Below are 13,038 nucleotides of genomic sequence, written 5' to 3' on the forward strand. Positions count from 1 at the left end.
GAAAGACCACCCGCTTGCGCGGGATCGGGTTTTGTGGGAGGGGAAGAATGTCTGTAAGAAAATGAAAAGGTAGTAGCGTATAAAAGAGGGCTATTGCCACCGGGCGATTTGCGAGCGATTAGGGGTTTATTGGTGGTCGTGGCTCGGGAGAAATGGACCGGGAGCTTGGACGGCAGCGCTGACGCCGGGGTTAGGATTAGGATCACCAACGAAAGTTTAGAAAATGGTAGGAGGCGTAGTAGTAGAGAAAGGTGGAAAAACGGAAAAATCTTTAGTGGGAGGTAAACTGAAATGAGAAGATGTAGTAGAAGAGAAAGTTAGAAAGGAAGCGAATTTTAGTCGAAGAAAAAGTAAGTGTAGATGTTTGTGCGTGTGGCGTGGCACTGTTCGTGAGAGGTGTATGTGTGTATCTTACGGGAAGTGAGTAGAGTTCACTTCCCGCGTGTAGAGGGCGGTCCTGATAAGCCACAGGTGGGGCCATGAGTAGCCTGCTTTTCCCCAGGTTGGGTTTGAGTTCCTGTAGAGCTGATCCAGTGGCGGTGCGATGGGGGGGGGGCAGGCGGGCGGTGTAAAACCCGCCTGCCGACGTCAACGAAGAGATCGATCCGTAACCAGACCGGCAGCGGCAAAGGAGATATAACTCCTCGCCACCACCGCTGGCGAGCGCGTTCCTGATGAGCCACAGGTGGGGCGTGCGTTGCCTGTTTTTCCCCAGGTTGGGTTTGAGTTCCTGAAGAGTTGATTCAGTGGCGGTGCGAGGGAGGGGCAGACGGGCGGGTGTTGTATGATCTCTTTCCTTCCAATCACAACTCTGAAAACAGAGAATTCTGCGATTGGGAATTGTGTGTAAATGTTAGAAGTGTAAACTCGCTCACCAGCGTCAGCGAAGAGCCCAGCGTTAGGTTGCAGGCCGGTTGGACAGAGAGGTGTCCCAAGTCTCTCCGTCGACCAGCCCGCGATCAGATTGAGGGTTCTGAATGAGACGGTTTGGGCCTCTGCTTTGCCAGCGAGCAAGTGTGCATGTGCCTCTTTTCTTCCAAGCACCACTCTGAAAACAACCCGCGTGTAGAGCGTGGTCCTGATGAGCCACAGGTGGGGCCATGAGTAGCCTGCTTTTCCCCAGGTTGGGTTTGAGTTCCTGTAGAGCTGATCCAGTAGCGGTGCGAGGGGGGGGGGGGCAGGCGGGCGGTGTAAAACCCGCCTGCCGACGTCAACGAAGAGATCGGTCCGTAACCAGACCGGCAGCGGCAAAGGAGATATAACTCCTCGCCACCACCGCTGGCGAGCGCGTTCCTGATGAGCCACAGGTGGGGCGTGCGTTGCCTGTTTTTCCCCAGGTTGGGTTTGAGTTCCTGAAGAGTTGATTCAGTGGCGGTGCGAGGGAGGGGCAGACGGGCGGGTGTTGTATGATCTCTTTCCTTCCAATCACAACTCTGAAAACAGAGAATTCCGCGATTGGGAATTGTGTGTAAATGTCAGAAGTGTAAACTCGCTCACCAGCGTCAGCGAAGAGGCCAGCGTTAGTTTGCGGGCCGGTTGGACAGAGAGGTGTCCCAAGTCTCTCCGTCGACCAGCCCGCGATCAGATTGAGGGTTCTGAATGAGACGGTTTGGGCCTCTGCTTTGCCAGCGAGCAAGTGTGCATGTGTCTCTTTTCTTCCAAGCACCACTCTGAAAACAAAGATTTACGTGACTTGGGAAATGTGTGTATTTGTCTTGGTGTAAACCCGCCTGCCGACGTCTACGTAGAGGTCGGCCATGCCAGACCGACAGCAGCTAGGAAATATATCTCCCAGCCACCACCGGCCGGCTGGGAGATTCTGTCCAGTGGGGACGAGGCGCTCGCGTTCCCCGTTGCGTGCGATCTAGGGGTGGGATCTATTTATTGACATCGGACACACGCTCTCACCGACCGCCGGACTTCTTCGCTAGTTATATTCGAGTCAACTTTCCCTGCTATTATGGCAATTACTGTTCAATAAATACAAGAGGACGTCTGAAAACTTACCTGGTGGGGCTCTCAAACTTTGTAGGTTTGAAATTAGGTTGAACTTGAAGGTTTCTGATGTGAAGACGTAAAAAGGTCCCTTGCCGACAAGTTTCAAGAGTGGTCTGTCAGGAAGCAGAGCTCTGGGTGATCTGATCTTTGACCCGACGATAGTGTCGGCGGGACTCTTACGTGTTCGAAAAAAAGTTCGAAGCCACGCGGGTTAACTTTCACTTTAAGTAATTTCTCAAAGTTTCCCGATTTATCAAACCAAAATTACTCCATAGATTTAATAGATAAAGGGGGGGGGGTTAATCGTATCTTATTTAAAGTTACGATAGGCGTGGTTCGAAGATTCAGGGTAGGCTCCTGAATCGAAAGAAAATAACACCTCGAGGGAAAGTTACCGAACCAAGGTAAGCACTAGTATTCCCAATAATAATTACCACACTATATACAATGACCTATCAATACATAGGTGATGCGTTCCATTCAACCCTTTCGCGCATAGGCACCCTGCGACGCACACCTCAACCTTCTCCTCTTCCTGTTCTTCCGGCATCCGCTTTGTTCACTCCCGACAGCACTTGGGTTACATTCACCTTCACGATGAACTCGTCTATTAACTCCCTCAGGATACTAAGGTACCGTTTCACAATAACCTCTTTCGTGAGTATTCTATTCTCTCAGCCGTCAGCGTTGAACCCACCGCCGTGGCTGAGTCAGTCATGATTTCGATCTCGCGTAGCCCCAATTTCAGCACCAAATTGACTCCTTTTACAACCGCATCCAACTCCGATGCGTCAATTAATGTGATGGCAGTCGTCCTTTTTGTAACTATCACACCTCATTGTCTCCAAGACTACGCGGGTTGCTATGCTGCTAACATCACAACATATTACACCTATGCCCTATTGTGGTGCAATCCACTGTCCTCTTACTAGATAATCGTGTCTCGCCCGTCGTTCGACGTCACGTATCATCGTGAGCGTGCCCTCATCAACCTTGTCTCCCAAATCCCTCGACCCTGACCGACTCTTAATATAACTGCACGTTACACGGTACCAACAGGCGATCGGGTAGTGCCCAACAAATTTGCCACTAAGCTAGAAGAGCTCTCGTATGCTCATCTCGTCCGTTACATTCGGAAAGAGTAATAGTATCTACATCTACCCAATCTGATTGAATCAGTATCTTCAAGTAAACAACGATACTATTCGTCCTGTATTTGTGCATTATCTTTCGAAGTAAGTAACAATTTCGAATTGAGCACCTTTTACAGAAACACCAATTGTATGATATACACTTTCCCTGTAAATTCGCCAATTGTAGAAAAATATGAAATATAAAAATCCTCTACGAAGACGAAGTTGGAAGGATTGCTGTGATCTTGCTGTGAATTTATGCATGACTGGACATGTCTGGCCTAAATGCCTCTGTAGTTACCATAAATGACCAGTTTATCAATTCCATAGAGGGTTCGAAGTGAGCAACATTGCTATGGATGATATTGATATTGTAATGCCAGAATGTGGCATTTAATATTGATTAATTAATAGTGAGCATCAATCCCACTGCTGCTATAACAAATTATGTAGTGCCACTGTGGTATCTATTATTTATTTAGTTAATGAATGGAAGGGTGAGATGTTTATAACATCTTTATAAAACAGTGTTCCAACAAGAGCATCACCTGTACGAGGATAGTCAAATATATCTTTATAATGGTGATTTAGGAAATCCAACGTTATGTCAAATTATTTTTAGTTGTAATTGCTGCCATCACCCAAAACTCCCTAAAACATAACTTGACTGTGTGGTAATTCTTGAACAAACACTATATTATTCCATTCTGTTTTGATGTTACGGTTGTATACTTCAGGTTGGGTAATTAAAGAAAATCTCAATTTTCAATCAGTTGATTAATAAATTGTAGTAGAAATAGAATAAAAATATCTATATTACATTTACTATTACAGTAGACACAGTTGATTAAAACTATTAGAAATGAAAACTAAGACCTATCCTGGATGTTTATCTTTGAAACAATGAGGTACTAGAGAGGTAGCATGTTAGGAGGTTACATGATTCACCGCCTAATGGCATAGTTAGGAGACATGGGTATTACAATCTAACCCTCTGGACACCTATCCAATGTTTATTTCACCTATGCCTAACCTAACCTCAATTTACTAAAATCTTTTACTTTATCTTTGGAAGAGAGCACTCTCGGTCACAATCCCTTTTGCAATCTGTTATATGCCCATAGCCTATTACAAAAGATATTGTTTGATCAACCCAGTCTGATAGATTCATGTGATTAATTTTCTGTCTGGTGTTTGTTTACACACCCTTTTCCCCCTGGTCTGGTAGGGAGCAGGGTCTGGGTTAGCACTTGTATAATTAACTTCTAGTATTATCTAACTAGTATATTCATCAATACTCAGATTTTTTTCATTAATCTCAATGAATTCTATTAAAAAAGGACACACCTGATAGGGAGTATCTCGAATTATGACAAAAGAAACAATATAGATTTAATATATCTAGATTCCCAAAAGCTTTTGATACCGTCCCACACGAAACACTACTTACTTAATTAGCTTCGCACAGAATAAGTGGTAGCCTATTAAGTTGGACAAGTAATTGTTTGAATGATCGAAAACAGAGAGTTGTTTTAAATGGAAAAACTTCTAGATGGAAAAATGTTACAAGTGGAGTTCCTCAGGGTTCTGTTCTTGGGTCACTTCTATTCATAGTACCGGTATATATAAATGATATAGACCATGCACTAAAATCTACTGTTTCCAAATTTGCTGATGATACAAAACTGTGCAGAATGGCAAATGATCACTTAAACCAATTAGATATTCAAGAAGACTTAGCTAAATTACAGGAATGGTCTGAAAAGTGGCTAATGAAATTTAACACAAGTAAATGCAAGGTAATACACATAGAAATAACAGTAAGTACAATTACAAGTTATTTGGAAATTCATTAACAAAAGTGGATAGTGAAAAAGATATCTGCGTAATTATCAGTAATGACCTCAAATCAGCCAAGTCCATCCCTCATTAACAAGCTATATAAATCGTTAGTTCGTCCAAATTTGGAATATGCTGTTTCCGTATGGCCACCGAATCTCATTGAAGACATTGACAGATTGGAAAAAAGTACAAAAGCGACCCACAAAACTGACTTCAAATATCAAAAATAAATCATACAAAACTCGACTAAACCATATGAATCTGTTTTCCCTAAAAATGCAGACTCAGAGGTGACTTGTTATTTACATTATTATAGTTTTTATTTATTATTTTATTATTATTATTTTTTTTGCATCCGATCTAGATATGGACAAAAAGGTCGCCTGTCGGCATGCGCCACCTTTGTAATCCTTTGTAAGGTCTTTAAGATTTTAAAGGGAATTGACATCAAAAGTGACAAAATTTTCACATTGAATATGAATCAGACAAACAATGGTCCCAAACTGTCAGGAAATAGATTCAATTTGGAAGTAGGTAGAAACAGCTTTGCCAACTGTGTAGTTAATGAATGGAATAAACTTCCTGCACAGGTAGTGCAATGTAGTTCAGTTCGAAGCTTTAAGAATCATTTAGATAAACACCTGAGCAAGATGCTGTAATGATTATAATTTATTTTATATTATTTGTGTTAGTTTTGTTATCATTTATCTGTTTGATTTTTATTTATTAATAGTTATATGTCAGTTTATCATTATTTACTATTTACCTGTTTGTTTATTATTCAACTATACCTATGCATTTATTTATGTATTTTATTTGTTATTTACATTGTTATAATTTTTATTTATTAATTTATTATTATTAAGATTTTTTTTTTTTTTTTTTTGCATCCGACCTAGATATGGACCAAAAGGTCTCCTGTCAGCATGCTCCACCTTTGTAATCCTTTGTAATCCTTTGAGCAGGGTCTGGAGATGCACCAACTACTTTTTTAACACAAGAAACCATCGATGCCCGAGCATTCATATCTCAGGGTAAAACCTTGATGTAACATTTATGTATCATAAATCCCCTAAATTATTCCTCTAATGGAATCCAGAACTGGAGGTTGGGAATTTTTCTCCTAAATTTAAGGTTCCTAGTCTATGCTAACATATGAAGACGTTCTAATGATGTCATGGCAGAGTGGAGTGAAAATTTATCCACAATACCTAGGGTGCAGATTCTTCTAGAAAAGTGCAAGTAAATAGAAATGATAATTCTTGGCCATACAATATCATTAGTACATACAAGTGCTATAATAATGTAAAGCCAGGAATTTTAAAGGAATATTATTTTCATTAAATTGCATTTTATTTTCTAGTGTGTACTGTAAGCGAGTGTACAGTAGATCTGCCCACCCGTGACGTCACTAAGACGCGTTCAGACGGAGACATAAACTCGGGTCATTGGTTTTAAGAGAATGAGGAAAAAATCCCAACTTCCAGTTCAGGATACCACTAGAGGAATAGTTTAGGGAGAGATTGTGACAGCTAGGGGTTGCATTGAGAAGCGAAATAAAGTTTCACAATATACCTCAAAGGGGGAGTAGGTAGATTTATGCATGGATGCAAACACATACGCCAGTCTCTCTGTTTCTTGTGCATAACTAAGATTATTCTCACACCCCAACTATCCCCAGTAACAGGTTTGTCAGTGCATTCTGTAAGATTAATGAAAATAAGTGACCACAATTGAAAATAAGTTGACACACATTGAAAATATAATAGATAGGTATTAGTATTAAGTATTTAGATGTAAATGAGTCTCATACCCCAACTATCCCCATTAACATGGAGAAAAGGGGTTAGGGAAGTGTAAACAAAACCAAAACACTTGTTGCGTGGAGGGAGTTAATTGAAGGAATCACACATATATCAAGAGGCCAGTGTGTAATTCTTAAGTGTAATCTTGACTGAGATCGTTCTCTATTAAGGACATAGTAGATCTTAAGTTTTTATGATAGAAGTAGGCAAAGTAGATACTTAGATGGTGGCCAGAAGGTTGGAGCTTAAGAACCACACCTACACCCACACCCGTGACCTACTTTCAGTGCCCATACACACATACCCATAGCCTCCATAACTGCGTCATAAGCTACTTCTAATGTTCAGGTTATCAAGCCTAGGTTACTGTAGTTGTTGAACAGGACCTACATATATTTTCTTACTGTGTGAAGTACAATCTAATGACTATTGGAGAAAACCCACATATATATATATATATATATATATATATATATATATATAAATATATATATATACATATATTTTTATTACTTTGGTACAGTATAATAATTAACGGATAGAAAACCTATATATATATATTCTTTCATTATCCAACTTGGACATCATTATCGTAATATCACAGAAACATCTCTGAACAGCCTGAGAAAAGGAGAATGGAATTAGATGTGATTTAATGAGGAGTAGTTTCCATTTCAGATCGTATACACCCATATAAGCGATTGGGTGGTGGCAGCATATAACTTTAAGTCATTAGGCTTAATTTCATAATTCCCAAGTTGTCCTTATCTAGGTATATTTGATCTCCCTCATTGGAGGTGCTCTTGGTTAAACACTAATCTATCGAGGCATCATAGACATCTTGCCCTTCCATCCCTCAATTGAAAGCCAACAATAATTATCATTCAAGATGCCCCATTCCCTGATGGCACCACAATAATTAATGCTTCTATTTGAGTATAATGCAAACACTTTTCACTTTCTTTTTGGCATTTGAAAGATCTGTTGGTATTATTTTAGAACTCTACACTTACACAATATAGCATTAGAAAATTAAATGTTGATTTTGTGAATTATAATACATCAGTGTAATAATTTTTTTTCTTACCAGAAAACATTGCTAAAAGCTATGCACAAACTAATAAATTTGTGTTGAGTCTTTTTGACCCCATCTTTGTTTTGGTAGATTCATAGGTACAGTACAGGATTACTAAGTACAGGTTATGTTAGGTAGGTAGGTTAGAATAGATGAGATTATATTATCATACTTTAATTTCATCAACCTCTGCATCTATCAAAACAAAGATGGTGTCTCAAGCAGTTGAAGTAGCTATGTTTGCATATAGCTTCTAGCAACTTTTTCTGTTATTGATTTCCATGAATAATAATGTATTATAATTTACAAAAATTATTATTTGATTTTCTATTCCTATATCGTAGGTGGAGCACCTTACCCAATAATACAAAGCTAAAAGGGATTCGTCCCCTTAATTATAGGAAAATGGGAATCCTCCTGTAGCCCAAATAGGAGGGACAGCATCGCACTAACTAGAATACGAATTGGACACGTATATCTAACGCACATTTTCTTGATGAAAAGTGGCGACGAGCGACGGGCTCCGTTCTGTTGCACATGTCAAAATTCCATCACCGTACAACACATTTTATCAGAATGCATTCGTTACCACCGTAAGCGGCGAGAAAATACAATCACAGGCAAGTCAATGAAGGATTTGCTTGATGATAGATGTAGCCCTCCTAACCAAATTTCTAAAACTCATCAAACATTACCATCTCATATGAATCATTGTATTTTGATTTTAATTAGTAGTATCATCGCCTTTGGCATTACATCGACCTTTTAGTTTTTACAGCGATGAATAGCCATTGAGGCTCCAGTGCTGCTGCTACTGAGCTATAATTTTATAATACAATCCAATCTATTCCTATATTGCGTAGGTGTGTACTAAAAATTGAATGATATTTCTTCCTATGGAATGGTTAAGTTAGGAGCTATTGGATCATGCAGTTTTTATCTTAAATATCTATGTTGGCATAATTATGAAATTTTATCAGTTTGATTTACTACAATTGATGAAATATTGCTGCATTTCTTATATATCTAGAATGTCATCTGTGAACATACAAAAGCCTGGTATCATTAAATACCATTTCTTTTGGACTAAGTCTGTCATTCATTGACAGTTCATGGCATTGTAGCTAGGGGAAGGCTGTTGACCCTAGTTCCCGAGAAAATTATTACTTAAATCTAGATATATATAGAAAAGTAGCCACAGTACACCCGTGGGTTCCTACTACTTAACCTGATAAGTGCACTATAGGGTTTTGTTGGTCATACTTGTGGTGTGCAATTGTTTAGCATAAAAAGACAATTTCAAAAGAAAGCTTTGTTATAAAATGAAATATTGCATGAAAAGCTATAGGAAAACAAAATATTGGTTAATTATTTGCCTTAGTATAGGCATAGTGGTGTAGTGAATTTGCATATTTTATCACTTTAAGGCAGTGGGTGGTGGTCATGCATGGGTGAGAGACAGGGAACATTTCAACTACTTTTTCACAGTTTGTTCTTCACCACTTCTGCTTCAATTGTCCAATGTTTCTTTCTTTCTCTCATGAATATTTTTTTATATAAATTATCTTAAATTTTACACCATGAAAAGTGGAGGGTTGTGGGACATGTGGAAATGACTGACCTGCCCCTTCCATGATATCTAAGATTCATGAGTGGGTAGGTGTAGTGTGTGGACTCGTTCACCCTGAGTTGCCATACTTTATTTTAAGATGAATTGGTGAAGAGAAAGTAAAAAAAGTGAACTCGGAAAGAGACCTTGGAGTAATAATCAGCAAAGACATTACTCTGGACAAACATGTCAATAGAATAGTCGGACAAACCTTCAACCTATTAAGGTCAATGAAAGTGGCATTTGACTACTTGGATGAGGAAATTATTACAAAAATAGTAGTTACACTAATAAGACCAAAACTGGAGTACGCAGCAACACTATGGACATGATTAAAAAAATATTAGTTACACTAATAAGACCAAAACTGGAGTATGCAGCAACACTATGGACATCCAGTACTAAAAAGAATATAAAGAAATTAGAATATGAAGAGCAACGACAAAGATGGCACCAGCACTCTCCAAATTGACATTCAAACAAAGATTGTCCAAATTGGAACCACCAACTCAGGAACAAAAAGAAAGAGGAGATCTACTGACTATTTATAGAATCATGGAAGGAATGGAAATCCTAGATAGAAATGATTTATTGAAGTGGCATAACAGAAAAACAGGAGGACATGAAAAGAAACTCAAAAAGGATAATTATAGAAGAGATCTGAAAAAGAATAGCTTCTGTATTTCTTCACACCCTTTAGACAAGTAGTCTTTCTTAATTTGTTCCTCCCATGACCTCTTACCACTGATGCATCTTCCAGTCTTGGATGGATAAGGATTTTGATGAATTTTCCATTATCTCTTCATCCATACATTGAAAAGCCATCTTAATCTTCTGCAACAGTCTGTATGCCTCTTTCACAATCCTGATGATATGTCAGGTGACAGGTTGTCTTTTATCAAGACTCCCAAATATTTCTCTTTTGCTTTAGTAATGGATTCGCTTCCCAAGGATGGTCTTTTGCTGCTATTGCCCTTTTCTATTACTTTGCATTTATTTATCTATTTATCTATTTATTATTATTTTTTTTTTTTTTGTATTAAGATTCATCTCCCATTCTTGGCTCCATGCAAAAATATTGTCTAGATCTTTTTCCAATAGCCCGCAGTCCTCATTTTCACTCTTTTCATGATTTTTGTATCATCTACAAACATGTTGGCATAGCTTGTTGTACCTTTCATTATGTCATTGACATAGGTAAGAAACATTATTAGTGCAAGGATTGACAACACCTTGTGGATCTCTACTCATTACTGCTCTCCATCTTGACATCCTTTATTGCTGTCTTCGTGTATCTTCCCTTCAAAAATGTTTTCATCTATTTGAGTAGTAGTTTGCCTCTCAGTCCTCCAATGTGTTCCAATTTCCACACAAGTTAACTCTGTAGTACTTTATCACACTACTGTTTGGCAGTGAGGTTGTCATGAATATGAATATATTAGATATAGACATTTTGTGTATAATGCAAGCCATTTCATGTCTCTGATCTCCTCCTTTCAGACTGACAAGAGATAAAATGGATGGTACAATGTCCAAGTTAGTGAGTGATGACCTGAATCAGTGGAGAGGAGATGATAAGAGCTTTCCAAAGCAGACCCACAAGACAGATGCCCATCCCAAGTCTCATATCAAATTAGAACAATTTCAGTCTGATACCTGCAAAGATGATTCTGCCTCTCAGCAGGACAGTCCCACTCTAGAGAACACAAATATGACTTTCACAGAGGAAAAAATATTATTTTGTGATATTTGCCATTTGACATTCACTACAATAGATGAGTTTGAGTGCCATGGTAAGGTCTGTGTTGAGAAAAGTTCCCAAAGAGCTCAGTCATTTAACTCCACCTTTTCAGGCAGCACTGCTGTGATGGATGACCATTGCTGTAAAGAAGAGGAAATGCAATATCATTGCCCTCAATGTAATATGGCCTTTTATCAAAAAGAAGATCTCCAAGACCACATTAAGAAGACACACACAGAAGACAAACCCCACAAATGCTCATACTGTCAGGCAGCCTTTTCCCAGGCTGGACACCTCAAGGTGCACATACGTGTTCATACAGGAGAGAAGCCGTTCAAGTGTTCCTTGTGCATTGCTTCTTTCAAAGAATCAGGACAGTTGAAGTCACACATGCAAACTCATACAGGTGATAAACCACACGAATGCAGCTTTTGTGGCGCTGCTTTCTCTCAGAGAACTGGCTTGCGATACCACATACGAAAGCACACAGGCGAGAGGCCATTCAAATGTGAGGATTGTGATTCTACTTTCTCCCAATTAGCTACCTTGAAGACACACATGCAAACTCATACAGGTGAAAAACCACATGAATGCAGCTTTTGTGGCGCTGCTTTCGCTCAGAGAGCTGGCTTGCGATACCATATACGGAAGACACACACAGGTGAAAGGCCCTATAAATGTGAGCAATGCAATTCTACTTTCTTACAATCGGCTCACTTGAAGTCACACATGCAAACTCATACAGGTGACAGACCACACCAGTGTGGGCTTTGTGGGGCTGCTTTCTCAGGTACAAGCGGCTTGAAGAACCATATACGGACACACACAGGTGAGAAGCCATTTAAGTGTGAGCAATGTGATTGTACTTTTTCAAGATCAGCTCACTTGAAGTCACACATGCAAGATCATACCATTGAGAAACCAATTAAGTGTGGGCTTTGTGGTGCTGCTTTCTCAAGTACAAGAAGCTTGAGCAACCACAAAAGGAAACACACAGGCAAGGAACTATATCAGTGCACATAAGACAAAGCCCGCAAATGCGCATTCTTTCACAAAGAAATTCCAATTACTGTCTTTAAACAAATAATGAAAGCCACCTTTGACTATGCATCCACAGTAGTTCCCTATATCAGCCACACATTGGAATTTTACAAACTACACACAATATATATATATATATATATGCAGAAAAAAACACTGGTAAATAAGAAACGTAGTCCGAACGTTTTCGTCTATTTAAGACATCATCAAGGGAATACAGGAAATGAGATACAGACAGTATATATACAGAAGTAAAGACAAAATTAGGGAACACGGGAAAAAGTATCACGCAAGCCTGAGAAAATTGCCAACAGTCCTCAGGTCACAGATGGACCAAATGTCCAAGTAGGAAAACATGTAACGATTTTCTTTGAAATAAAGTTATCAAGCCTGTACATACCTAGGCTTAGGTTGATATTTTGGTCAAAAGTTTGCTTTATGTGGCTTGATTCAATTATGTTCCTTTCAGTAAAGGAATTACAAGAAGTTATTTTACTAGCATTCTTCCAGTCAATCAAATGATCTTGGTCCCTCACATGACCAAGATCATTTGATTGACTGGAAGAATGCTAGTAAAATAACTTCTTGTAATTCCTTTACTGAAAGGAACATAATTGAATCAAGCCACATAAAGCAAACTTTTGACCAAAATATCAACCTAAGCCTAGGTATGTACAGGCTTGATAACTTTATTTCAAAGAAAATCGTTACATGTTTTCCTACTCGGACATTTGGTCCATCTGTGACCTGAGGACTGTTGGCAATTTTCTCAGGCTTGCGTGATACTTTTTCCC

The 13,038-nt window shown here is 39.1% G+C and overlaps 1 protein-coding gene across 1 annotated transcript; it reads left to right on the plus strand.

The window, feature by feature from the left end:
• The first annotated feature begins 2,963 nt into the window (after positions 1–2,963).
• Positions 2,964–12,381, plus strand: LOC143030721 (uncharacterized). The gene is made up of 2 exons (XM_076193914.1): positions 2,964–3,233; positions 10,963–12,381. Exon 2 carries the CDS (start codon positions 10,979–10,981, stop codon positions 12,224–12,226), a length of 1,248 nt encoding a protein of 415 aa, XP_076050029.1. The 5' UTR covers positions 2,964–3,233; positions 10,963–10,978; the 3' UTR covers positions 12,227–12,381.
• The last annotated feature ends 657 nt before the right edge of the window (positions 12,382–13,038 follow it).

Source organism: Oratosquilla oratoria, chromosome 12 (genome assembly GCF_046742065.1).
Source record: "Oratosquilla oratoria isolate Oo_2021 chromosome 12, ASM4674206v1, whole genome shotgun sequence".
NCBI lineage: Eukaryota > Metazoa > Arthropoda > Malacostraca > Stomatopoda > Squillidae > Oratosquilla > Oratosquilla oratoria.